Raw genomic sequence first — 26,029 nt, forward strand, 5'->3', positions numbered from 1 at the left:
CACCTTTACCTTTCCCGAAGCACAAGTGAACAGCCAGATATAATACCTCATATTACTGTCTTTTCGAGAGTACTTTGACAGCTACCGATAGAGCCCATGGTTTAACTTGTTCTTACAAAAGGCCGCAAAAGGTAGTTAATTCTGACTGCACACCTCTATTTGGCAGTATTGTTTGCTTGTTAATAAGGTATACATAGAATTCAAGCTATTTGTTCTCTGCCTCATTTCTGCGGTGAAAACAGATTTCAATTACACGTGCAAATGTGAAGATAATTATCGCTCAAATTCACTGTCAGTAAAAGTTGTCTTGTTTCTATCTGAAATTGTGCTTTCGGCAAGGGGCAAAATTGATATAATCATTGCTGATATCTTCTCAAGCTGCACCAAGTCTCATGAATATTGTGTCATCTGATGACAAAGTTGTTTGTTGTAACACCAGCATGCTTTGGCTGGAGCTGCTTTATGTAATACTTGGATCCACGTGACAAATTGATACGTTTTCTCCTCCGCTCAGGAATAGACTCAATAGAGCACTCAGAGAAGCCACGCCGCACAAACCTGAAAAGATATCAAAATGAAGCACAAGGTCGAGCACACCAAAAGCCAAAATCAAAACAATATTACTATCTGCACATAGCTGGACATCAATGTTGGTTTTCCCATGTGATTTGTACTTCAATATTCAGCAACTGTAACAGGTCCTAACGAAACCATGTGAAAGCAGCATTCAAGATACTCATCTAGATTCTCAAAAGATGAAAAGAATATCAACCGAGAGTCAAGTGGATTAAAGAAACATTGCACAGAGCAGACCGACCTAGAGACTACATTCAATGCATTCTGTAGCCATATGCTCCACAAAATGTTGATAGACCCGATACTAACCAGGAACTGTAGTAATTCTACATAAACTAAGGTAACAGAGAACACAGCCATTGAGTTAGTCAAGGCTTTTGGGCCATCAATGTAATTAGTCAAGAGAAAAAACCAAGGTATACCAGTCTGCAGTCCGCGTAGTAAGCAAGAATAATTTCTCAAGACCAAGAGATAATGCCACCTTCTCGACGTAATCTGAAGCATAAGAATAACCATGAGTAAAGCAAAAAAGAAAAAATTGATTGTTTAGCCAGTAATAGTACAAATTCAGCAGGATCGAACTCTTTTAACATGAGAGAGAGGACATACTAACTGCAAAGTTGAGGAATTCGAAACAGTTATGAATTAGAGAGCAGAGACCCCAACTTTAACACCACTTTATTGGTCAGTGGAACCTTCTCCTAATCTAACCTTTAAGGATTGCGTATGCATGTGAGAAAGAGGGAACAGGAACATGTGGGCATGGTGTTGGGTAAATGATTGCAATAACTAGTGGAGAACAGATTCTGTTTATCCCTGTAGCAATGAACGTACCAAGTAACTTGTCCCCCTGACCTCTTCCTCGGCATTCTTCAGATACAGCAAGTGCAGCAACTTCACCAGATTTGTCCTCAGCAAACGGAAACAGAGCAGCACAAGCGATGATTGAACCGTCTCTTTCAACAACATAAAACGAGTTCAATGCTTCAAGAAGCTGCAGATAATATAAAAAGAAAGACCCGTTTTTAGCAGTAGTAAGCATGAAGAGAACAAAGTTAAACCCATCAAGTACAAAACAACGTTATAATCAAAAGTTTTTATAGTTAACACACCTCTGTATCCGTTCTCCGCACCAGAACGCCAGAATCCTCCAGTGGCCGAATAATTTTTCTTATGCCAGGAAGATCTTCGGCTGTAGCCATCCTTGTTCCTTCATAAACATCCCTGAAAACATGTGGTAGGGAATAAACCATGATTCCCATGATAGCTTGTAGATGCTAGATTCCAAAAGCCGCCCATTTCCCCATAAAATATTCATGCCCAACATTTGTTACCCAATATCAAATATTTTTTAGCAATTAAGGACTACAAAAAGGATGACACTACATGTTTAAGAAAAGCTTCCATGTTGATTAAAGACAATGCAGGCACTGGACTATTTGCATGAACATTAGAGCAACAAATTTGAGCAAAAATTTGATAGAAGAAGAGCTTTAGAATACCTAGCTATCATTGTTCCTGCACCATCTCTTGTAAATAATTCTAATAGCAGTGATCCATCTACAGTTCCATCTATGATATGAACTCTTTGAACACCACCCTGACATTTGGATGAAACAAATGATCCACAGATAGTCAAGCCTAAGAAATAGAGGCTTTCATGCCAATAGTAAGCTTACACCTTCCAAAACTATATAGTTTGGCTGTTCATTGGACAGACATTGCTGGCTTTGTAGAAAGAGAAAATGCAAATAACACAGCACATGTTGCCGCCGCCTCAAACTAAGCTCAAGCTCTGAAGTCTGATCTCAAGGAGAACTTCATGGCTACATGCAGTGCTACATGCAGTAGTACTGAGCAAGACCATACAGCCTACAATAAAATAATGATACACTAACTCATATCCCACTGGACAAAAGGGTGCTAGCCCTCCATGCTTCTACCCTTCAATATATTAACTGTCCATTTCCCACAAATCTCATATCCCAATCCCGATTCCATCGTTGTATACCACAATCCAAATGGCCATTAAGTTGAGATACTGCATATGTATTCCAACATGCCACCTTCCTTACATGGAAATAAAAATTCAAGTAGCATGAGATTGCATGGCCAGTTCATGGTAGCCCATCAAACATGCATGCAAATCTAACATGAGATAGCGCGTGACCATGGAATTATATTAATCAACCACCCTTATTGTAGGTAGCAATTTCAGAAGACAATTTGCTACTTTGTACAGGACAACATATAAAAACGTATGATATACATGTCTAGAAAACTATTATCTTCAGCCAGAACCACATAATTTAACAGAATAAAGAATGTGAAGTGTAAGGTGAAACACTTACATGGCACACATATGCTGCAGCAGCCAACTCAGAAAGATAGCCATTTGATCTGCTTAACCGCTCTTCACCACCAATAGCAAACCCTTGCTCACCAGAATAAATACCATTTCCATTGTTAAAACCCAAACCGTTTTGAAAAGAAGCACCATACCCGTTTACATGAGCCCAGGCACTCATTGATGGTTCATAGACCCCCCTGTGTAGAGAATTGATACCCTCCTCATCCACAACCTTGACATAATTTGCAGCAATATCACTTTGCTTAGCACGCATTCTAATCAACAAATCAGCTTCCTCAATAGACATGAAATGAATGACTCGTCCATGCTCGTCAAATATTTGACCATCTACAATGCACACAAGTTTATCTGCCTCCATTGCTAAAGCACATGCAGTAGCAACCTCGTAGGTGCTGAATATTTCCAAACAAGACAAAGAAATTTTGTTTAGTACACAAGTTCCAACACATACAAATGAGCAGGTGTTATAGTAATTGTTGCAAGTAAGATAGGACATTTGCACATATCTTTCTTATCATATTATGCACACATTAATGGTAAGAAAACATGAAAATTAAAAAGTAAGAAAACAACATACTTGCAATTTAACACTTCTCCTGAACTCGAGTATCCCATGTTGCTGACAACAACTATGCTATCACTGTCAAGCCTCTCTCTTATCCGTGAAACATCTATTTTCTTAACTTCACCAGTGAATCCGTAGTCAATACCATTAACCACCCCTCTTCTCTGCCAAAGGAAGATTATCATTGCAGGACCCAAGGCCAAGTTCAGCAGAACTAATAAGTACAAAAAACAGAGCAAGGAAATGATCACAAGTAGTACGCATGCATTAATTGTGAATCATATGGTTTCACTTTGGATTGACTTTATTATGTTGTAACGAAAAGAAGGAAAGAAAATCAGGGTTATCTTTCTTATGAAGAGCGAGCTATGTACAACCATTGAAGTTGGACACAGAATATGCTACAAAAATTAATATAATAGTGAGATAAAAACCAGACATTCAAAAGCCCAGTTACTTATACATATTCACCTTAGCACCGAGGAAGTTGCCACTTGCAACGTTATCCACAAGACCATGCCAGCGTCCAATAACACCATGTCTATGGAGATTTAACATTGGAGGACCAGGAGAAAGTTTTGCTTCTATTGTCAACCGTATTCTACCAGCTGCCTCCATTGCAGCTTCTAATGAATCAGAATCAGTAATTCTGTACTGACCAACATACTTGGCCTTCTTCCCTACAGGATTTTTCATGAACTGAGAACATGCACTACCAGGAAAAATAAGAGATGCATAGATTCAGTACAATCGAAACCAACCAAAGTTAGCAAAAGCAAAGGATAGATCAGTACAGAATAGTCTGCAAATCATACAGATACAGAGTCCTGGAAGCTTTGCGGGTCAAGTGTAGCAGTCAATTATATGCCACAACAGCTAAACGATTCTCTAAACTTTTTAGTTGTAGTTCTTTTGATATGCTTAGTAGTCATCCTTTATGTTGTAATTGTGTTAAAAAAAAGTCTGGTATATATAGAAATCTACACACGAAGGATAAGAAGCGAATTCCAATTTTTTTTTAATTTCATAGCCATTTTTGTGCAGCACATGCATGTGCAAATAGATTACTGGCTTCAGAATGAAATGTGAAGATGCTTGATATGGGTGTTGCACAGAACTGACCTCTTTCTGACAGAAGCTTATCAATTTGAACAAGTGTTCCTGGAACAAGAACAAATTTAATCCCTAGACCATGGAGAAGTGAGATGTCCTGCATATTTGAAAAAAGATAGTGCTGTTGATATTGGGAAATAGGAATCCTTGTGACAAAAGCCTAAAATCATTAACCTCAAGAGTAAGATTATCATTAAACTAACCCCTGAAAGAATCGTTGCTTTCTACTCCTTATTACTTGGTAATGTTGATTTTTCTTAAGGGTCTCCAATTCAAATTGTTATGAGGTCTGGATACAGCAATTGTCCTACCTACCGCAATTTTCTTAGGATCTAGGAGGAGGTCAAATGAAAAAAAATAATCAGATGAACCCAAAATACAGCAAAGCAAATGACTCGAGCAAAAAATCCCAAATTCCCGATACCTGCAGAACACGGTCGAAATGTGGCCCGGACACCACCTCGCTGGAGATGACGACCACGAAGGTGCTCCCGCGGTGGCCCCGGATGTACGGCCACGCCTCCCGGAAGAACCCTACAAACTCCTCCCCGGGGTCCACGGCGGCGCCGCCGCCGCCGGAGCCGGAGTTACCAACGGCGCAGCACCGGACGCCGGGCCCCCGCCAGCGGCGCGTAACGGCTACCCGCCGCAGTCTCCCAGAGGGGAGTCCATTTGCGGCGGCCCGGGCCGCGGGGCGCGAGACCTCGCCAGCGAGGCGCCCCCCGGTTGCCCACGTGGCCATGTAGAAGCTTCGAACCCTAGGGAAGTAGGGGTCGGTCGGGGAGGGAAAAGGGTCGTGTGGTTTTGTCGCGACGAGGCCGTTGTTTTGGGAAGGGGGTAATGGCGCGTAGCCGCTGTCCGCTGACCCGCAGTTTGGGCCCAGCTAGATCTGACCAGGAAAACTAAATTATTGAGCCGAATGAGGCCCAAAGAAATGATGCTCGAATTAAATATGGGCCCAAAGGACTTTGGGCCCATATCATTTCCCCCTTCATCACAGCTGGCCCAAACATCCTAATTGTATTTTTAGGGCCCAATTGTGGTGTGATCTTTGTTTTTCTGAGCTGACTAGCAAGAAATCGGTCACAGATGTAGTGAGACTGCAAATGAGCAAACTGAAACGGTTCTCACGAGTCACAAGTAGAAAAACCTCCTTTTCCTAAAAAAAAACGATCCTATCCATGCTATACAAACACGTTGTCGCGAAAAGATCGTCTACAAAAATCTACATGCAAATTAAAATACGAGTACTGCAGTGTCGGTCACCAGTGCGCATGAATGAGCTGTGGCAGCCATTCAGCCAAGCCCGCATTAACTGTAGCATATGGCTCGCTCACCCCGTCAACAGCTGTAGCGCAGCGCGCCCAGCAGGCTGCGGCAGCGCCGGATCACGCTAGCTCCAATCCACGCATGCAGCGCAGCCTGCCTCCCCTGCGGTCGTCGCAGCAGCCAGCCGCAGCCCAGCGCGCGCCTCCTCGCGACGCGCGCCGCGCCCCGGCCCGCCCACTCGCCGGGCGCGGGCGGGCGGAGCGCGCGCGCGCGGCATGCGTCGGCCACGCGCTACCGTGCCCGCCAATGGCAGCGCGGCCACTCGTCGCGCGCGCTCCCTGCCCGCTCGCCACGGCGCGCAGCACATGCCGCGCATGCAGCAGAAAACGATTAAAGAGATCGCGCGCCGGTAGCATCCAAAAGGGGACGGAGACGGGGACGCGCCCCGCCCCGGCTGGTCTCGCGCGGCTGGCTACCGGAGCTAGGCCCGTGGTTGGGTTCCAGTAGGACATGGGGGCTCGCATGCATGCGTGCTCCACCTCCACGTGTGGTGGGTCGTGTACGAGGAGGGTGAAGACACCGGCCTTACGTGTCCGTGGATGCGAAACCAGCTGCGTACGCCCATCATGCATCCAGCTGATCTAGAAGGGGGTAAATACATCTCGTGAAAATTTTGGTTTTCCGTATGCGCTCCCAATTCCCGAGGAGCAGTAAACTTGAGCGAGATGCATTGCATCCGACGAGTATGCAAGCGCTCTAGCCTTACCGCACGCCACGTGCTCAACAGCTCAAAGACTGTTCGTCACTACGGAGTAACGTTTCAATACATGCAAGGGATGACGCATTCGTCATTGCAGGTAGATCTAATATAATAGATTTCTCTAAGAGTTTTTTTTTTGTAAGCATGTGTAAAGTCTAGTCTAAGGTTACTGTGTGCTACTGGCGCAAGATTAATACAAGTTGGGACCTATGTTTTCGCTAAGAATTAACTGGCGATTCTCAAAGATACAGATGCAGATAGGCCCTGGTACGATCGTTCCAGATCAGTAAAATCTCTTGGTTTGGCACAAGAGTGAAGCGATTGCACTTGCCGGAGCATATACGAAGCTGGTTGGCGGGCAGTGCCGCAATACTGGCCAATGAGACACCTAGCGGCGCCCACGCGACCACGCCATCAATGGCCCGCGCGCCAGCCAGCCAGCCAGTGCCAGCGGCCCAGCCAGCGGAACGCGCCACGGGGGACGAGGCGCCCGAGGCAGCGCGGCATGGCGAACGCGACGGGCGAGCCGAAGCGGCCAAGCGACCCGCATGCAGAGCCCCTCGCCTCCCCCCGTCACCCCGTAGCCTCCTCGCCGCCTCCTCCCACTGGAACCCACCCAACCCGAGCGCGCGCCCCCGCGACTCGGCTCCGCCTACGTGTCGGCCGCGTCCCCGCGCGGTCGCCCACGTACCCCGCCCCGCCTTCCCACGTGCCCCTCCCTCTGCGCGCGTCCGATTGGCCGCCCCGCCCTTCTTAAGCCGCGCTTGCCCCGGGCCGTGACGAGCCGTGCGTGCTCCGCTCCGTCTCAGGGTCTCCCTCACTCGAGTGATCGAGTCTACTGACCACTGACCCCGACCCTGACCCCCGTGAGCCCGGCAGTGCTGCTCGCCATGGCCATGGTGCAGCCGGCGGACCCGGCCGTCAAGGCCAACGAGATCCTGGCGCGGTTCCGCCCCATCGCGCCCAAGCCCGCACTCGCGGCGGCGGCGTCGCCGGTGGCGCAGGCCGCGGCCGAGGGCGTGGTGGCCGCCAACCGCGTGCTGTGCCAGCTCCAGAGCAGGCCGTGCCGCGCGCGGAAGCGCGGCCGCCCGACCGTCGTGCCGGTCTCCCCGAAGTCGCCCGCGCAGCCGGCCGCCAAGCGGAAGAGGGCGGCGGCGCCGTACCCGCCGCTCCGGTGCGCGGCGGCTACCGACGCGGTGGCGACGGCGACGAGGGAGCATGTGTCGGTGGTCGTCCCGGGCAGTGCATGCCTCCCCCTGGCGTCGCTGCCGCCGGCGGCCACGGTCGCCGAGGACCTGGTGAAGGTGCCCGTGGAGCGCGACCTGCTGCGGAAGCTGCTGGAGCCCAAGGTGATCTCGCCGCGGGCGATGCGCCCCGTGTGCTCCACCATCCACGTCGAGTGCATCCGCCGCACCGACGCGACCTGCACCGACGCCGTCTCGAAGACGGCGGCGGAGGTGGAGGCGGAGATGGAGGCCGACGCGCTCCCGGCGCTGGTCTCTGACTCGAGCAACCGCGTCCGGCTGGTGAACGACGCGTACAAGGAGATGGTGGGACAGCCCGAGTGCCCGTGGCTCGACGCCGTGGCCGCCGCGTCGAGGAGGATCAGCGGGGAGGTGGTGCTGGTGGTGGCCGAGCCAGCTTTGCTGCCGGAGCCCCACGAGGTGCTCGCATGCACGGCCAGGATCGATTGGGAGTACGGCGGCAAGTGCACCTCCATCTTGGCGCAGTGCGACGTTAGCCGTCTGCTGTGCGAGTCCAGGGACTACCTCTTCACCTGGAGGTTTCGCACCGCCGACGCCGACGCCTCCGTGGGCCGCCGCTCCGGCGAGGCAAGCGACAGCTAGGAGAAGTTTGTACCGCATCTTGCGCCACGCACTGCGGGGCGCCAAACCAAGTGCACAGGCTAAGCTTCATGTTGAGCTAGACCAGCTTTCCTCTTCTGCAAAGTCCATAGAATGTAGACCCAGTTCTGAAATCTGGAGTACATATAAGATGTTGACTGGAGAATGCAAGGGATAATGTAACATGTACTTTTATGAAACTGCTCGGTGTCAATTTCTGCATGACTTTCCGGCATGATAACGACAGGTCTGCTCATGGTCAAGCGAGATAGGTCGTGGCTGGCATTTCATGGGTAGATCGATATAGGTTAAAGCAAGTAACATCGTCATGACACGCTTTACCTTCAGGTTAAATAAAAAGAACCAAGTTTCTTCATGATTGCTCCCTACTTAGTTCTCCAGTGTATTTGGTTTATCTGTAGTACACAACCTCTTGTAAAACTTATTTGCTTCCTCCTTATACTCCATGATATAGCAGCGCTGCAATACTTTTCAAAAAAAAAAGAAAAAAGGAATCATTTAACACATAAATGGCATGTTGTCTTCTTTCCAATATGACCAACCAGGCAGCCACACGGGATTGAAATACAAAGACATTCTTGAACAAACATTTTGGAATGATATGTATTTTGTTTGATTGCAGCTCATGCTTATTACAGGTTTAATCGAGGCATGTTCTAGCTCTTACTTCACAACGGATACTGATGAAAGCAAAAGCAGTCCAGGAGGAAAACAACATCGTCTGAATGTCTGGCTCACAGACTAGAGGTCTAGAGCTCAAGCTTGCTCCGGCTTCGGGGGACCTCTCCACTTAAAGTTCTCTGCGTAAGCCTTGGGCTGCATGGGCGAAAAACAATCCGATTAGTCACAAACAAGCCAATTAAAACGCCACCGATCTGGACGGCAGATATATTAACGCAGAACTTGCTAAATTATACTGTTAACAAAAAGCACACGTGTCATGTGTGCAACATGTATCTCAAAGATGACACACAAAAAAGTGCAACTGGCTGGACGAAAGGTATCTCCTTAGACATCAATGGGCAAACAGAATTTACTACAATGAAACAGAGCAATTGCTAGCAAGCTAATCGTTTCTAAAGAGATTTAAATAGATAAACGACTTTGAAATTGTCCAAAGTACAGCTCGCCCCTGGCAGCCGTACCAAAAGCAAAAGTCCAGTCAAACAAAGACTACTGGTAATGAGCCAGTTCCATCACCAGATTGGACCTGCGCCCGTACGGTCACTACGAACCAATAGCTTGCACGTTGCATCAAATAATTGGATCAGACTTGACCGGCGTACTAGGAAGAAGGATTATTGGCTTACTGTCGAACTTTCAGGGTATTCCACAAACATGCGGATATTTAACTTCGATACTCCACCAACCTTTATTTCTGTTCGGCTGTAGCAATTCACTGACTACTTGTCAGTCTAAGCTTTGCAGAGTTTATCACGGTATCAGCTGTATTGTGTTTAGGTGTTGTAATTCGCTCACTACTGGTCATTTCTAGATCCTAGCAAAACAGAGTGACCAACATAAACTGCAACTACCAAAGTAAAAATAGCTGGGCTTGGGGATAACAAGCCTAATTCTAAGCAGTACTATATGTAAGAATGCATGCAACATGGAAAAACTGCCAAAACAGCGGTCACATTGCATCAAGCCATCAACAGACACATAGATTCAACCTATATGGCAGCTAGCAGCGACCAGCTTGTCCTTATCCATATCCTGCTAACAAACTATAGGGCTTAAGAGTCGATGAGGATTGTAGACCTCTTGTCACTGTTCATAGTTCACTCTTCGCACACATTCAATATATCTACAATGTTGATGCCAAATTTGGCTTTTGCCAACCTCTGACTTCTCAATTCTGACAAAAATTGAAGGACTCGAACTACTTTTTGACCATGCAAAATGTGAACTCAAGAAATCAGTCAAGTGCTACCATCATCATCAGGCTCTACCGCTCTACCCATTAAAAGCATACATTGAAAATAACATATACTGCAGTCCCTATGACGTGGGTTTGCGCGGATAGTTGTACAGGTTGGTACTGCACTGAAGCAACAGAATAAAAGAAAGAAAGATGCACTGTTAACAATATAGAGCTGCAAGATAAACATTCAAGAAGATGCACCAAGACAAACATTGTAAGATCTATGTGCATGGTAAAAGAAAAGCATTAACAAAGTCAATTAAGGATATGAAGGGAGACATACAGACCTTCAAAAGAGGTGTATGACGTTTCCGAACCTGCAAAAAAAGAGGTAGTGTAAGTATAGAGTCATGTATTTAAAGGCTCATTTCAAATTATTGGATACTTCAACAATAGCCCAAAGGTAAACATATCTAAAAACACACACCAGAAATGACTTCAGCCTGCTTCATAAATAAAATCAAACACTATGTATATTCAACATCAATGCTACAAGTGCCAGGAGAATTGGAAATTACACAGTAGGTTTTTAGAATAATCTATCTGTTATGAATAGCACTTGTATTGAATGATATCCCCATGGGGGCAATATATAGGTCTATACGGAAAGAACTCTAGTAAGGTATATACGTAAAGGACTCCATACTCCCAACATTATTACCAGGTCATAGTGTCATACATCAAACGAAGTTTTAGTGTTTAAATCTTGAAAAGATAGAACTTTAATATAAGCAGCACAGATACAAAACTAAAAGCAAATAATTTGTATTGAAAAGCATTTCAAGACTAAATTGAGAAAATAGCCGGTAGTAAGATGTGTTGGACTAAACAAAGTTCACACTAGATATTGTCAACAACCTCATGTTTTCCATTAGTAGACTGAAATCAACATCTGAACATGCTATTGAGGGGCTAGTATGTTATGTGACAGTAGAGAAGTAGCTAATATTTGGAAATTAACGCCACCAACGAAACTCACTATAACTGGAAACTGAAATTATATGCAATGACCTTTAAAGTCCATGTCCATCTATACTTCAATATATGAACAATGAACTGGTCTAGTTTGTCTACCATCACAACTATGTTAGACACTTAAGCATCAGAACATTACAATTGCTTCCTCAAATTTTAACTATAAGGTTAAAAAAGGAGTAAAAACCCCCACAAGTTAAAAAGTGCCATTCAAGCCTTGCTTCAATCATTCCAAATAGTCCTGAAGTAGCAGTCCCAAATAGAGCATTCTAAGTTTCCAAGTCAGCATTATCTATAAGGAAAAACAAGACCCACCACATAATTCCATCCATGTTTTTCAGCAAATGCCTTTGCTGACTCCGCACTGTCGAACGTAAGTCCTGCTTCACCAACATTAGCATATGGATCCCCAGTAGATGTCCACCCCATCAACGGGTTCTCCCACCTATCATGAATTCAAATGGCAACAAATCTGTCAAAAAAGGATCAGGGGGGAAGGGGCTTTTATTGACGAGAGGGATTTGGCAATTACTTCCTTCATTTGCAGTTGTATAATTTAGTAAGCTATGATGCTTTCCAAGGAGCCTATACAAATATGCATGATATGTGGTCTCTGGACCAGCATCTAGTGTACCGGCCAAGGGACATGTTGCAGTCACACCATTTTATAGAGTTATTACCGTATGATGAATTGATGAGCTGGAACCTATCATTACATATTTACATCAAACAGAAGCTAGTGCTGTAATGCAGTTTCTAAGGGTGAAAATCATCACATGTCTATGATTGTACGAGTTTTGTGAGTAGTGGGAAACCAAAACCATGACACTTAAACCCCAGCAAAAAAAATTAATAATACTCCCTCCAGTCATTACTACTTGATATCAGCACGCAAAAATATAACTACTTGCAAGTCTATTTTTGTGTCCTAATGTCAAGGGATAATGACTGGAGGGAATAATAATAAAACAATTCGATTATTGACAGATTTCAGAATTGTATGATGTTACTGAAGTTCCAGTAATTAATAAGAATACCAGAGAGAGAAAGCAAAGCCTCTCCATAACAATTGAAGATTGCAATAACGTATTGAGTTGTATAGTCATTGTTGAGAAGTAGCACTAATCTCTGGGTATACTCTCGTTCCATCTAGAGGCCATGTAATTTCGTAGTGATACTAAGTAATTCGAAAAAGGCACTTTGGCAGAACATCAACAATTGGAAGTGGGTAACAAATAACTGTAAAATAAAGGTATTCTGAATCATATGGGCGCCTGGCCCTGGGTCTTAGCACCTATACTATACATTTATAACTAATTACATGAGAATATAAATCCAAGTATGTTTACAGGAGGCGGTATGTTTCATTCAATATCTATTAAGGTAGCCGACCTGACAGCGATGAAGCCTTAGATATGATTAATTCAAAGACAAAAAAAGGGATAAAAAAAGCAGAACGAGAAGCATACTTTTGGGTTGACAAAAAGTTAATTTTCCACCTCCCGACTTTGCCTGAACCTTGCTGGGATGCAGTCCTAGCAGGTGAATAAATTACAACCTGACAATTCACAAGGATAAGCTCACCAGTTGTGACCAAAAAAGAAAAAACCTGCACAGTAGCTAAAGTGCATATATTATACAAGAACAAAAGCCAGTACACATCAGCAGTTCACACAAATATCTGTTCAAAGTGACCAGACCATGCTGGCAGTTCGACCCAAGAAAAAAAAAGAAAGGAAAATGAATCCATGCTTAGTATGGTCCAGAATTAACGAAGCATTTTCCAACTAAATTGGAAAATAACAATTTATTGCCTTCTGGAGGGGACGAGAGGTTTCCTACTGCTAAGTGCTAACCTACTGCTTGCACTCCGCACACGCATGATGCAAACGAATAGGGCCTGGCATGCTTTTGTCACTTGATCACTGGACTATACCGCTATATATGAGCCGTAGTCATGCACAAACATTTAAATAATCCATAGTATGAGACCAGTGAAATGGGAAAATTGCTCCAATTACAATAACTGTGGTCATTTATCTCTTATCTGGTCTCCAGCTTGTGTGATGGACGGTATATTGATAAAGATTGGAATATTTAGTCTCGAAGTCAATCGAGCAAAAACGGTGGTATATAATAAAAGCTTGAAACAAAATACTATTACCTTTTTATTAGAAGATCCTAGGCCAATGGGCAAAGATAAAACTCTGGTTCTGATATTTAATCTCAAGATTGATTTCACAAAGCTCAGGTTTGTTGCTTTTTAGTGTAAATGTGTAACTAAACCTGCAGCTATGTAGTACTTATCCTGCTGAAAATTGGACAACTAACATCCACCCAGCATAAACTAAGCTCTGAAGATGCTCAGTTTACTGACCCGCACCTGCCCTTTTTCATAACAAATACTTCTAGAAGCAAGCATAAAAACGCACATTCCTGTCACAGAAGGCGCATGTAGAAAGGAATTGAACTGGGTCGACACCGCAGGGAAAACCCCAATCTTCCATACATTCCTTAGGTCGAACTTCAATCCAATCCATAAGAAAACATAAAAAAAGGTTTCCCATCTCCATCCACTCAAACTCCAACCACAACCAATACATGGATCCCGTCCCAGCGTCCCCCACCTTGAGTCCGAAACATCTCCCAAGGCGCCCGCATCGGTCCCCGCAACTAGCATCTCTCAGCCAAAAAACACGAGGGTAATGGATGCTGGGCGTTACCTTACGGCGGAGGTGCTCCTCGGGGATGCCGGATACCATCCCGATCTCCCCCGGCTTGATCTCAACCAGGGCGTCGGAGGCATCCGCGGAGAGCATCCGCACCGGCGCCGGCGAGAGGAGCGCGCGGCCGAGGGAGGGGAGGCTCCGCCGGAGCGGGGCGGCCATCTCGTCGGAGCCTTACACCGGAGAGGAGGTGGAGGGGAGAGGAGGCAGAGGAGAGGCGGCCTGCGAGTCTGCGACGGAACGATCTGGTCGGATCGACATAATGAGGACGGAAAGGGTATGGTCTTGGGCCTTTTAGCGTCCAGAATTGTTGGATATTGGGCCCACGGCCACCCTAATTCAGTACTGAGAATATGACGGTGGTGGTCTTTTTTCTCTGTCTGCTGGGAACAAGAGGCCAGTCTGGTGTTGGGCCGGTGGGAAAATGGATGACCTTTTTAATGCGGGGGTATCAATCATTTGGGCCCTGGCTAAATTAGACCGCAAGTATTTATTTTTATAGAAAGAGTTCGTATCAAGCATGAGCAGCAATTGAGCATGACGTATAAATTCCTCGAGAATAACGCATGGAATATAGCCTATCCAGTCAAGTGATGATACGCGGTTTCAAAAATTAAATTTTGACCATTATTTTTTGTTATAATTTTTAATGTACGACGTAGCAACTAGCAAGTGTACCACGGTCCAAATATCCAAACTTAAAGACATAAGAAGTACTACTCGCCAAAAAAAAGACATAATGGAAATAAAAAGGTAGACTTCAGACAAATAAAAGCATCACTTATTTGCAACCAGAGGAGCAGTGGCGTCTAGTTTGACAAACAATCGTTTATAGTTTTTCTGCGCATATGATGCATTGCTGCCACGCAGTTTACCAGCTAGTCAGTCCAATTTTTTTTTTTAAAAAAAGCTAGTCAGTCCAAAAAAAGAAAATTTGCACGCACGCCTCAATTCTCTCCCGTTCTTGATTGAGGCGCTGGTGGTATGCATAAAGAAGTGACACAACCTTATCTGCATCTACTCTTCACTCCTGACGACACAGTCCGTCCAGAAGGTTTGAAATAATCAAATCCGCCCTGAACCGCAAGAAACCGGGACCCGTGCTAATCATCAACTCGTTGCAACCGGCGGGCCCACCGAATTCCATTAATCAAAATGGCAGCAGCCATTAGCCGCCTCATGCTAATCGAGATCCTAGCCTCGTCTTCTCGAGAAAAAAAATGGTAATCGAGATCCTCGCGGGTCGCGACGGATGCAAGCCGACGTGACAACCTCGCCAACTCGATCGATCGCCCGGTGAATTTTCGCTGCGTGTTGCGTACTTGCACACGCGGACACGCTAACCTGCAGCCGATATCATTCTTCAGTAACTGTCAGCGCTCCCGTGCGAGGTTTCCGGCTGTTCTTCAGACGGATAGTTTTTCATCCTACCCGCCGGGTCCGCTAGGAAACGACAGGATTCGTTAGCCTAACCGCAACGGAAATCCAGGTCGCTGATTTCAGCTCGGGAGCTCTGGTTTACCTGTTCCATGTTTTCATTTGACCTGACGCCGAGGCTGCATGGAAGAGCCACACGCCTTTGATCCGTTCAAGCACACACGGATTTACGAGAGGCGTGATGATCTGATTGAGCCGGGGCTAGCTCAGAGTCCACGCCTTGGGCAGCAATCAAACCTGGCTGGCTGCAGGTCAACAGCACGATCGCGAGGGCTAGCAGAGAATTTAGGCGAGTAGTCACTGGCCAGCACAGATGGAAAATCGTGAAAGTGATGCTGTGCGCGCTCGTGCCACTCGTGAAATAAACTAACCAGTGTGACCAATCAGTGTCTACTTCGGCTAAATGCAAGTTGGGGGCAGTTCTGTCCTGACAAGCATTTAATTTTGCATCCGTGCTTCATCTCACTGATCTTATACTCACTGAAGACCGTACGCATTACCTAAACACACAAACTCACCATAAATACAAAGTACCACGTAATAATATTACTCACTCCGTTTTAAATTATTAGTCATTTTAACTTTTCTAATTTTTAAGCGTATAGTTTTTGCTATACATACAGATATATACTATGTACAATTGGAAGGAGAAAGAGTTCCACCAACACCCCCCACGTCGCTCCCCTGGCGCCTAGGGGGGCGCTCGTGCCGCCGCCCTCCCTCCAACCCCAGGCCACCTCCGGTGGCCGCCGCTGCCGCCGGCGACCGTCCGGGCAGCGGCGGCGGCCCGCGGCCGAGCCAAAGCTGGCTCAACTTGCCCCCTCCCCCTCCTATTCTTATTCCCTCGCTTCCCTTCCCCCCCCCCCCCCAAGACCTTTACTTACTTGACGATGTTTGCCGCTGCCGGCCAACGGGGCCGGCTTCAAGCTCGCCCTCACCGGATCCGGGGTGGCCCGGGCCGGATCTGGCCGCTTTGGGGGGAGGGGGGCTCCCACCCCCGGGCGGCCCTGCCTCCGGTACTCCTCCGCGCGTCCTCCAGCTCGGCTGGGCCGGCCACGGCCGCCGCTCGCCCTTAGGCCACCTGCGTTCTCGCTTGGGCCCCCTGGCTGGTGCTCCTTGAGCCGGCGCTCCCTCTCCCTCTGGTTGCCGCAGGGTTGGTGCTGCCTCAGCTCGGGTGTCGGCCGCCGGCTGCCTGCCCTGTGCCTCGGCTAGGTTGCCGGCCAACGGCCTCTGGCCTCGGTTTGGTGCCTTGGCTTGGGTACGGGCTGGCGCTGCTTCGGCTTAGGGGCCGGCCGCCGGCCTCCGCCCTGGGTGCCGATCTGTGGTCGACCCTCCTCTGCTGCTGGCATTTTGCTTCTTGATGCCGTTCTGCGGCGGGGTGCTAGCTGCCGGTCTCCCTGCGCTGCTGTGGTGCTTTTCGCCCCCATGACAGCGCTCTGGTGGTGTCCGGCGGTTCCTTGGCTCGGGGGAGAGAACGGACGATGGCGAAAGCCTAGGTCGGCTTTGCGGACCAATGACGGTGATGCCCTCGGGCTCTATTTACCTTATTAAAGGCGTCATTCTTTGCCCTTCTTCCCTCCTTTCCGGTGAGCTTTCCGGGCGAAAGCCTTGACCTTTTTGGTCGGACGACGACGACGTCTATGGCGTCGCTCTCTCCCTAGAGGTGTCGTCTTGGAAGCCCTGCTGGTGGTGGTCGTCGTCTGCCTGCCTTCGCTCGTTTCATCTACATTGTCCAGGTTACATCGTCCAGGTTGCAATGGTCGTCGTATGGCGGGTGCTTGGCCGCCCTTCTGTTCGTTGGCGGATATTTTGCCGCCGCCATCGTGCCGACAGATGCTTTGCCGTCATCATCGTGTTGCTGATCATGCGGACGCTTTGCTGCCATCGCCGTGTTGCTGTTCGGGCGGATGCTTTTCCGCCTTGGTGGGCCAGGTGGATGCTTTGCCACCTTTATTGTGCTGTCGATCTTTGCACCCTTGGTGTTGTAGTACCTTTTAGCATGTTCAGCTGTGGTCGTATCTAGGTTTGTGGCTTCGTCTATATCCTCCCCGTTTTTTCTTGTTGCTCTTGTTGTTGTACGGGTCGCCTACCACTTGCTTGGTGGTGCTCTGTATCCGCCTATTAAGGTTTGTAATGGTCGTATTGCTTTCTTTTTAATGAAATATGTGCTCAGGCATGTTCACGAAAAGATATATATTATGTTTAGGTGCATAGTAAAATTTATATATCTAGAAAATCCAAAATAACTAATAATTTAGAATGGAGGGAGTATTTCAAATTCAGATTGTTGGGTTCTCCAACTTAATACAGGTACTCGCATTTGCGGCTAATTATTTTTCAAGTGGTGATGGAGTGGCCATCTATGACAATACTTTCATGGTGATTTCATTAGTCTCAAGATATATGCTGGCTCAATCTCTCTAAAGTCCTAATAGAGATAGAATTTAGTATGTGTCTTGTTGAAAACAAATTGAAATCATCAGCGTTGGTCGGTTGGATGAGTTTGATGGATGACCAATAGTAAGAAGTTAACGGACAAGACTACAATTACAAAGAGGACTACGCCTTTGTTTGCTTGAGCAAGGAAGAATCATAAGAGACTCGTCATATAGCTAGGTCATGCTCTTGGAAAATCCCTGCATCTGCTGATGGAAACAACGAATTCACCAAGTCAAACGTGGCAAACAAGCCATGGAAGTGAATTGAATAGTGCTTGGCCCCTCCATGCTTGACCAAGCAAGAACTGTCCTGCGGGCTGCGGCCACCATCACGCGGCCGGGTCCTCCCAGAGACCGGACGAACGACTCCGCACGGATGGCAAGGCATCACGAAACCACAAGCAGCAGCTCAATCTTGCTGTGCTGCACCAACGACGGCCGGCCTCTATAAAAAGTCCCGGTCGTCCCTGACACGGGAAGTCGTAAACTGTATGCGAGAAATGGTGTTCTGCGGCACGGGTAGCTTCAAGGACGTCGACAAGGAGGAGGGCGCCGGCGGCGCCGGCGACGGGAAACCGGCCGCGGCGGCGAAGGCGAAGAAGGCGGGCGGCAAGAACAAGGGGAAGGGCAACCCCTACGCGTCACGGGGGCTGGACAAGTTCTCCACCGTGCTGTCCGAGCTCGAGTCCAAGAGGGAGAAGATCCTGCGGCGCGTCGGCCCGGAGGTCGACGCCGGCCACCTCATGGTCCGGTTCGTGCAGTCCGATGCCAAGGGCTGGGTGCCCATCGTCGTCAAGCTCCCGCACGAGGAGGAGCAGGCTGCCGACGCCAAGAAGAGGCAGAGCAAGCCGGCCAAGCCAACATCAAGGACCTCGACGCCGCCCACGGAGCCTGCCAGCCCCAAGGAAGACCCCGCTAAGCCCGCCCACGTTGCCGCGGCGGCGGCAGTGGCGGCGGCGGCGGCGCCGAAGGCAGCTGTGCCGGCGAAGAAGAGTAAGGTCAGCGGCGTGAGGTGGGGCTGGGCCTGGGGAAGGAAGGTGAGGCCGTGCCACTACTGGCCGCTGGCCATGGCGCTCCTGCTGCTGAGCCTCGTGGTGTTCGGGAGGGTGTTCGCCATCTGCTGCACCTCCATTTGGTGGTATCTCTTGCCGATCTTGAGCGGGGAGGAAGCCCTGGGCGCGACGAGATCACCGGCGGCAAAGGCCCGCAAGGATGTTGTCAACAAGACCGGCGACAAACTCGCTGTGGCGCCGCCTCCTTCGCATGGCAAGAAGAACAGCTCTGGCGCTGCTCTCGAGGTGATTTCACCAAGAAGCCATGCACATCGAAAGAAAGGGTAATTTGCAGGATGTCTTGTGCTGCATAGTCTGTAAATTTTGTGTAGTAGGGTGGCCAGAAAGATCAAATTTTCCAGGTTATCTTTCCTCCCTTTTTTTAGAGTTGATTTACCTTTCTTTTTTCGTGCCTGTAAAAATGTAAATTAGCCCCTTCTGTGCGGCTACCCCAAAATGTTTATAAAGCATCGGTCATTCGGAATAAATATCAAATAACTCCTGATACCACATCATGGATATCCCGCAAAGTTCAGCCTGCTCTTATCTCGAGTCATCTTTGTATGAATTCTGTTGCATTTCAGATCATAACATATATCTCTGTGTCGTGGACATATAGTACATTTTCCACTCATTTGCCTGCCGTTTTACGCATGATCCATCCAAGAAGAACTTCTCTAGATTTAGGCATGGGCAACACCGCATCAGCGTGAAGGGCGCATGAAACAAAAGTCAGGCATGTGCACTTCTAGATGCTTGGAAATATACAACCTGGTTGACATTCTAGACGAGAAGATTCAAAGCAAGACGATGCATATGCACCTGCCACATCTGCACCGTGATTCCACAAGAAACATTGTCGACACCAATCCCAAGTTACAGACTCCAGTGGAAACCTACTGCAGCCAGGGATCCACATCCCCTGCTTGATCTTAGCCTTGCGTCAGCGAAAACATCTCATCCTCCTCTACACACGAAAGAGGTTATCCAAACCAGAGACTGCAGTTCTGGTATCTAGAAAGCTCCACCTGCACGGCTGTACCCTATCTGCCGTAAAGCAAGCACGTGTAGGCTTATCCATCCCAATCCTCATTTCTGATCATTCAATACTCTGAACTCAAATGCCATTGTCTCTGATCAATGAGCATGGGCTGCGCCACCGGTGCTCAATCTATCAATTCTTATACAAGAAAAAACAGTTTTGTTTTGTTGCACTCTCTGGCTCTCTGCCCTCTGGATATCAATCAGGGCAATACTGATAGTCATAACTACAGATCAGTAACTATCAGAATGATTTTTCTGCAAGGTTAATTGACAATGAAAGGAGGAAAAAGTTGAAATCTGAGAATGGAGCAATACAATATTACAGAACAGCCATTGTACAGAACAGCCGTTTCCCTCTCCCCATGGCACAACAGTGTTGCTCATACCATACTCTTGCGTCATCAATCCTGAATCAAAACGAAGGGAAACAGCATGTTAAAAACTTTGAGAACATAGAGACAAAAGGGATAAATACATTATTTGCAAATGAAACCCAATGAAATTGGCAAGATAAACTCCACAACAATGCCTAGCATCAGGATATACTGACCAAGAATTTGAAATGAAAGTATTTTACAGACAATTAACAGAGCAGGTGGTGATTTTACTAGAACCATGAAAAGTTAGATCCACAGATAAATTTGGCAGCTACCAACTACCATGCGCACAGATGTTTCGCTGAAGCAGACCACACACACCACAGAAGACTAGAGACTTTAAATAGAAGATTTGATCTGGTGACTTACCCTAAATCTCTTCCTATGATCTGACTCGATTCGTGAAGTGTAATGTTTCTTCCGGCCATGAACTGATGCTGATGCATCCCTCTCACCTAACCTGCTATGAGCAGGCTCATACTGAGCAATACGGAAGAAACCTTCGTGATCCCAGGTCACGTCATAGTCTACTTTCAACCGTGATCCTTCCTTCAGAAACAAACTAACGATCTCAATATATTTTAAAAAATACAGAATACAAACAATCATTAGATGTCTTGAACCAATTCTAAAAAGAAACAGTATTGCAAACATGTGGGTCACTGTAAGTGTTCTAGAAAAGTGAAGTTACCACTTTAAATGTGTGCCAAGGTACAATGAAATATGTTCCTTCAAAAGGCTCTCAGATAACACTTTCTAGAGCTGTATATGCAAGGAAATGAGCAATTCCTGACAACTGTTGCAGCTGTCAATCATCATACAAATACTTCTAACCAAGGGTTACAATAGGTATAGGCATTTTTGAGCTTCTTGTGGCGTGATGTCCTTGGCTAATTTAAGATATCTGTACTCTAATTAGTACATGCTACTATGGCTCACTAGCTTTTCAGTTTATGCAGTACAAAGATGGGCATTTTCAAGATCATGAAATGGTTCTCCACAGGGTTCACCAGACAAGAGAGATACAAGGCAGCCATAATTGTTTCATAAAGTAACAAAGGTAGATAATATCTAGCACTATTTGAGATGGTTATGTGATTATGCCGCGCATGAGAAGTTGAGAACTTGAGAAGGGCACATGCTATGAAACATCCATACAAAATCACTGCTGGTAGACAACTGTAAACTGCAGATCAATCCTTATGGAATGATGAATCAACTTAGGTACCGTAAATAAAGTGGTGAAGCAAATGTTGCCAATTTGTCATATTGCTACATTATGTGTCCTAATGAGAAGGAAGCATTGAAAAATGATAGATAACTGAAAAAAAAATTACCTTCTCTAAAGAGCGTCCACATAATGCCTTCATTGCATCATGGAAGTCATCGTAGTTCTCAAATTGAACCCAAACTTTGCAATTGAGTCCAGATATGAGCTCCTTAGTGGAGCCATCTTCTTTTGCTTCTAACTCATCATCATCATTTGCAATATTTAGGGTCCTGTCATTTGGATGGAAGAATGTTGCAAGAAAGTACTAGGCCCATGGACAGTAAAATGTACTGCAGAATCTAGTATTAACAGAGCAAAAATTATCATAGTACTTCGAAGGCTAGTAAGGAAAAAACTATACAGATACAAAGTACCTTCAAGGCTAGTAAGGAAAAAATTATATGAATACAGATACTAATGAAATATGAAGATCGAAGGATCTCAGTACCACAGCTTCAATGAAGCCAATTCACAGGAAACCATTTGCAAAGGGCAAGCTTGTCAGCTTATTGAGAAGTAATATACTAATTTAGCTTTTTTGTAATTTCTTTTCTAATCATGATCTAGAATATGCTTCATAGGAATTATAATCATTGCAAATTTATATTTGCTGAGGTACATGCGAAGTATCATATTACCACTGTATAGAAAGCAATATGTGAAAAATGAACTAATACTAAAACATTGAGGAAGCTACCTGCAAAACTTAGATATTCTATGCATATCAATTCAGTAGCACTATGCACTTTTCAGGATAACATAAGGCACATGAGAATAAATGTTGTTCTACAAAGAAAACAAGAAGCTGCTTTAGATGAGCAAAACGATGTTTTAGATTTCTATAAGAGGCCGAATGCAGATCATGTCCATTTAGTTTAGATGTCTTCAGGCTTTGGCAGCTTCCATTTCTTATATCACTAATTCATTTGAGCTGTAGCCCATTAACAAAAAAACGTGAACTAGATAAACAGCGAAAACGCAGGCATTGAATTGTGAGCTAATCAAACTCGGAGAACACCAAAACCCACCTTATTTTACCAAGTGCTGAGAAAATTGTGTGCGTGACCAACGTAGATGGCTTGGATGATACTCTTATCTCCGCAAACCACCTGGACGGCACACCACGGACAACAATCGTGTCCGGCCTTTTCGCTATCTTCCTCACCGGGTTCCCTGATACCAGCAAATGTCAATCCCAACTCCACCTAGCAGGGAATACCAAGAAAATACAATACAGGAACCAGTTCATACTGCTATTGAGTAGCTCGGAGGAGTAGAAATCCTCCCACGATTTCTTCATCACCCTGAAGTCATCGGACGGCGGGATCTCGACTGTCATCCGGAACTTGACTCCCTCCAGGTTGAGCTCGATGCCTTCGAGCTTCTCGACCAGGGAGCTCCGCCACTCGAAGTACTTCTCGTCCTCCTGTTCCACGGTCATCCCCTCGGCCTCGCTGTCGCCCTTCCGGGGGCGGAGGAAGGAGAGGTCGCGGACGTGGAGGACGCCAGAGGCAACAGGCTCCTCGCGGCGGCGCTTCTGGAGGTCGGGGAGGCGGCGCACGGAGAGGTCTGAGTCAGGGAGGAGCGGGAGCGAGAGGGGCGGGTCGCGAAGGAAGGCGAGGAGGGCGGACTTCAGCTGCCACTCGTCGAGGGGGCGGACGGTGAGGTCGGCGCGGAAGAAGGTGAGCAGAAGCTTGAGGCGCGGCGAGAGAGAGAGCCCGCTCGGGAGGGGCAGCGGTTCAGTCGCCCGGAGCGCCGCGGCGGCGGACATGGCGGCGTGGCGGGTCGCGGCGGCGCCAGGCGGCCTGGGGTACGGCTTCCGGGCCGGGTCGACGGGAACGGGAGGACGACTTGACCGAGGAGGTCGGAGGGGATGGTCGCCAGATCTAAAATCAACGCTCATGATTTGAACCAGCACAGACAATCAAAGCCAAAGTTGCCTATCCCTCTAAAAAAAATAATCAAAGCCAAACTGAGCGAGACTGTTCCTATAGTATACAGTAGTTTATACTTTGTAGTTGTAAAAGTATTTTGGAAGTACACTTCCATTAGAAATTTACTGACAAATATGTCTGTGCATTGTTATGGATAAAATTGATATATGTATAGTTGTCCGTACGTTAATTTGCAGGGATGTACGTGATCGAGTCGTGGGCGGAGGTTTCTGGATCAGCGACGATGGAGCCCACCTCCGGGAGTACAAGCACACAGCACATACTAAGCCGGAGGAGCAGGGGCAATTGAAGCTTACCACCGCTCTTGCCCGCGCAGGTAAGTTACTCCCAAACCAAAATGACCTAATTAATAAGTCAAGACCGTCCCATTCCAGTCTTGTGGTTGCGCGACTGTCCCAGGTTGTCGCTCTATGAACCGGTCCTTATGGAGAGTGGCCAACCAAGCACTAAGCACCGTGCTGGCCCCCTGAACCATGTTTCTAACAAAACATATTTTTAACGAGACGTGAGCCGCTCAAGCACACAGCACAGAGGGCCACTCTCAGAATTAAGTTGCATATACCATTAATCAAATTTAATTACAAAGGACCATTATTTGTGAGAGCGCAGCACCTAGCACAACTAACCAAAATGCAACCCAAGGTAATAGTACACAGGATAAAAATGGCTAGGAAATCTTTATAGACGTACAATATTAAAATGCAGTATGAAATTGTATTTAAAAGTGATAGGATGTTTATGTTATACTTGTCTTCCTCAAAGTTCTCCTGTTGCTGCTCAAAGGGCTCTGAAGAAAGTGGCTCCTGGTACTCCTCCGATGGCTCAACGTCTACTCATGATCGCAACGCCAAAACATGATCCACACATGCACATACATACAAATAATGGCAAAAGATAAGAAACAGTATAACAATACAGTAAAGCAGCACACAAAACTAAGCTAAAACTATTCTACGCGTTACAACGATCGCCTGAGCGCGAAAACCACCTAAAACGGAGCTAAGACGCGAAAACTAGGGTTAAAACAAGGTCCAGGGGCTTTTCTGTAAGAAAACAGAAGTTCCAGGGGGTTCTGCGCAAAAACTAAGGGCTTAAACCTGATTAAAGGTTAAACTTAGGGTCTAACTTGCAAAAACACAGGGCATGGACGGCGGGTACTAATTCTAGGAAGCTCAGGGGCCTAAACCTTAAAAAACAGGACCTAACTGTAATTACTTTTGAACTAGGGGTGGACTGCGGGTTGATTCCTGGAAAACATAGAGGCTCTTTAGCAAAACTGGCAGGCTAAAGCGGTATTCTTTAATCTGGGCCACCGGATCTAATTCTAACGGCCCAGATTGGATCTAACCCGCGAAGCGGTACGCGCGATTCTCACCCGTCAGATCTGGATCCGACGCTCCAGACTCTCTCTTCACTCGGATCTAATACGGCGCGCTAGATCTAGGATGGACAGCTCAGATTCAAACTTAGGGCGAACCGGTAACTTTGGCTTTGATCTGCTGGATCTGGATCCAATGGCTACGGTTCGATAAGATCGGGATCTAATCAAGGGCGCTGGTTGCAGATCGGACGGCCTGGGCTAAAGGGGGCGCGACCGGCGGCGCTACGACGCCGGTGACTTGATCCCGCGGCGGCGCGGCTCGGGGTTCGCCGGAGCTGGGCGTTCCGGACGCTCCTGTGGCCTAGACTACTCGAGCTCGGGTCTGGGAGCACCACCGTGGCACGTGGGATCCATCTAGGGCTGTGGCTAGGCCTGGCGAGGCTCGGGCTACGCGCGCGGCAGCGAGGGCGGATCTGCACGGCGGCGCTCTGGGCGCAAAAGTGAGCTACGGTCTACCCTAACCCGCGCAGAAGGAACAGGGATGCATGCTGGGGCTCACCGAGGACTTGGGTTGGCCGGAGCTGGAGTGCAGGGCGGCCGTCGACGGTGGCCGGGCGGCGGAGGTGGTCAAGGCTCGCGGGGAAGGTTGGCGCAGAGGGACTCCGGGGTGCTGGGCGCCTTGGATCGCCTCAGGGGGTGCCTGTGGTGGTGTGCAGGGGGTCAGAACGGCCAAAACGCCACCGGCGGCGAGGAGATTACCATGGCGGAGCAGCTCACCGGCGACGGCTCCTTGGCGAAATTTCGGCGATGCAGAAGCTCGGGGCTTAATTGCCGGGCTCAGGGAGCTCCCTGGGGCTGAGGCGAATCTGTTGCAGGGCTCAGCGGGGTCGGGGGTGCAGCGGAGCGACGGCTCGACGGTGACGCAGAGGAGCCGGCGCGGCGGTGCAAACGGGCGGCAGCGCTGAGGGTGTCTCGGTTCTGCGAGGCTTAG

At 47.5% G+C, this 26,029-nt stretch overlaps 5 protein-coding genes across 5 annotated transcripts; 2 read left to right on the top strand and 3 right to left on the bottom strand.

Annotated features, from left to right (window-relative positions):
• Positions 1-10: 10 nt before the first annotated feature.
• Positions 11-5,542, bottom strand: LOC112880370 (probable amino-acid acetyltransferase NAGS2, chloroplastic). Its single transcript, XM_025944951.1, has 10 exons — positions 5,050-5,542; positions 4,635-4,722; positions 3,984-4,192; positions 3,525-3,676; positions 2,928-3,339; positions 2,079-2,176; positions 1,689-1,800; positions 1,411-1,570; positions 999-1,071; positions 11-558 (listed from the first exon to the last, which is right to left on the bottom strand). Exons 1-10 carry the CDS (start codon positions 5,365-5,367, stop codon positions 405-407), a joined length of 1,776 nt encoding a protein of 591 aa, XP_025800736.1. The 5' UTR covers positions 5,368-5,542; the 3' UTR covers positions 11-404.
• Positions 5,543-6,862: 1,320 nt separating this feature from the next.
• On the top strand, positions 6,863-9,021 carry LOC112882783. The gene has a single exon (XM_025947929.1). The coding sequence runs from the start codon at positions 7,545-7,547 to the stop codon at positions 8,499-8,501; it is 957 nt and encodes a 318-aa protein (XP_025803714.1). The 5' UTR covers positions 6,863-7,544; the 3' UTR covers positions 8,502-9,021.
• Positions 9,022-9,078: 57 nt separating this feature from the next.
• LOC112882785 (NADH dehydrogenase [ubiquinone] iron-sulfur protein 4, mitochondrial) lies at positions 9,079-14,408 on the bottom strand. Its single transcript, XM_025947930.1, has 5 exons — positions 14,142-14,408; positions 12,888-12,976; positions 11,734-11,863; positions 10,731-10,760; positions 9,079-9,335 (listed from the first exon to the last, which is right to left on the bottom strand). Exons 1-5 carry the CDS (start codon positions 14,304-14,306, stop codon positions 9,276-9,278), a joined length of 474 nt encoding a protein of 157 aa, XP_025803715.1. The 5' UTR covers positions 14,307-14,408; the 3' UTR covers positions 9,079-9,275.
• Positions 14,409-18,341: 3,933 nt separating this feature from the next.
• On the top strand, positions 18,342-19,559 carry LOC112882591. Its single transcript, XM_025947674.1, has one exon. The coding sequence runs from the start codon at positions 18,511-18,513 to the stop codon at positions 19,357-19,359; it is 849 nt and encodes a 282-aa protein (XP_025803459.1). The 5' UTR covers positions 18,342-18,510; the 3' UTR covers positions 19,360-19,559.
• Positions 19,560-19,794: 235 nt separating this feature from the next.
• On the bottom strand, positions 19,795-23,624 carry LOC112882590 (A-kinase anchor protein 17A). Its single transcript, XM_025947673.1, has 5 exons — positions 23,014-23,624; positions 22,791-22,935; positions 21,830-21,992; positions 20,862-21,041; positions 19,795-20,522 (listed from the first exon to the last, which is right to left on the bottom strand). Exons 1-5 carry the CDS (start codon positions 23,531-23,533, stop codon positions 20,517-20,519), a joined length of 1,014 nt encoding a protein of 337 aa, XP_025803458.1. The 5' UTR covers positions 23,534-23,624; the 3' UTR covers positions 19,795-20,516.
• Between the last annotated feature and the right edge of the window lie 2,405 nt (positions 23,625-26,029).

Source organism: Panicum hallii, chromosome 2 (genome assembly GCF_002211085.1).
Source record: "Panicum hallii strain FIL2 chromosome 2, PHallii_v3.1, whole genome shotgun sequence".
Classification (NCBI taxonomy): Eukaryota; Viridiplantae; Streptophyta; class Magnoliopsida; order Poales; family Poaceae; genus Panicum; species Panicum hallii.

What these genes read in the sequence shown, in the direction of transcription:
- LOC112880370 (XM_025944951.1), bottom strand. Translation starts at nt 5,367, where the DNA reads ATGGCCACGTGGGCAACCGGGGGGCGCCTCGCTGGCGAGGTCTCGCGC. An exon ending in CTGCAGCATATGTGTGCCAT is followed by an intron (nt 2,177 to 2,927) that starts GTAAGTGTTTCA and finishes TCCAAATGTCAG; the next exon opens with GGTGGTGTTCAAAGAGTTCA. An exon ending in TCAGGGGGACAAGTTACTTG is followed by an intron (nt 1,072 to 1,410) that starts GTACGTTCATTG and finishes CTTATGCTTCAG; the next exon opens with ATTACGTCGAGAAGGTGGCA.
- LOC112882783 (XM_025947929.1), top strand. Translation starts at nt 7,545, where the DNA reads ATGGCCATGGTGCAGCCGGCGGACCCGGCCGTCAAGGCCAACGAGATC.
- LOC112882785 (XM_025947930.1), bottom strand. Translation starts at nt 14,306, where the DNA reads ATGGCCGCCCCGCTCCGGCGGAGCCTCCCCTCCCTCGGCCGCGCGCTC. An exon ending in AGGAGCACCTCCGCCGTAAG is followed by an intron (nt 12,977 to 14,141) that starts GTAACGCCCAGC and finishes GTGAATTGTCAG; the next exon opens with GTTGTAATTTATTCACCTGC. An exon ending in AACATGGATGGAATTATGTG is followed by an intron (nt 10,761 to 11,733) that starts GTGGGTCTTGTT and finishes CTTTTTTTGCAG; the next exon opens with GTTCGGAAACGTCATACACC.
- LOC112882591 (XM_025947674.1), top strand. Translation starts at nt 18,511, where the DNA reads ATGCGAGAAATGGTGTTCTGCGGCACGGGTAGCTTCAAGGACGTCGAC.
- LOC112882590 (XM_025947673.1), bottom strand. Translation starts at nt 23,533, where the DNA reads ATGTCCGCCGCCGCGGCGCTCCGGGCGACTGAACCGCTGCCCCTCCCG. An exon ending in CTCCGAGCTACTCAATAGCA is followed by an intron (nt 22,936 to 23,013) that starts GTATGAACTGGT and finishes TGCTGGTATCAG; the next exon opens with GGAACCCGGTGAGGAAGATA. An exon ending in TCAGCACTTGGTAAAATAAG is followed by an intron (nt 21,993 to 22,790) that starts GTGGGTTTTGGT and finishes TCCAAATGACAG; the next exon opens with GACCCTAAATATTGCAAATG.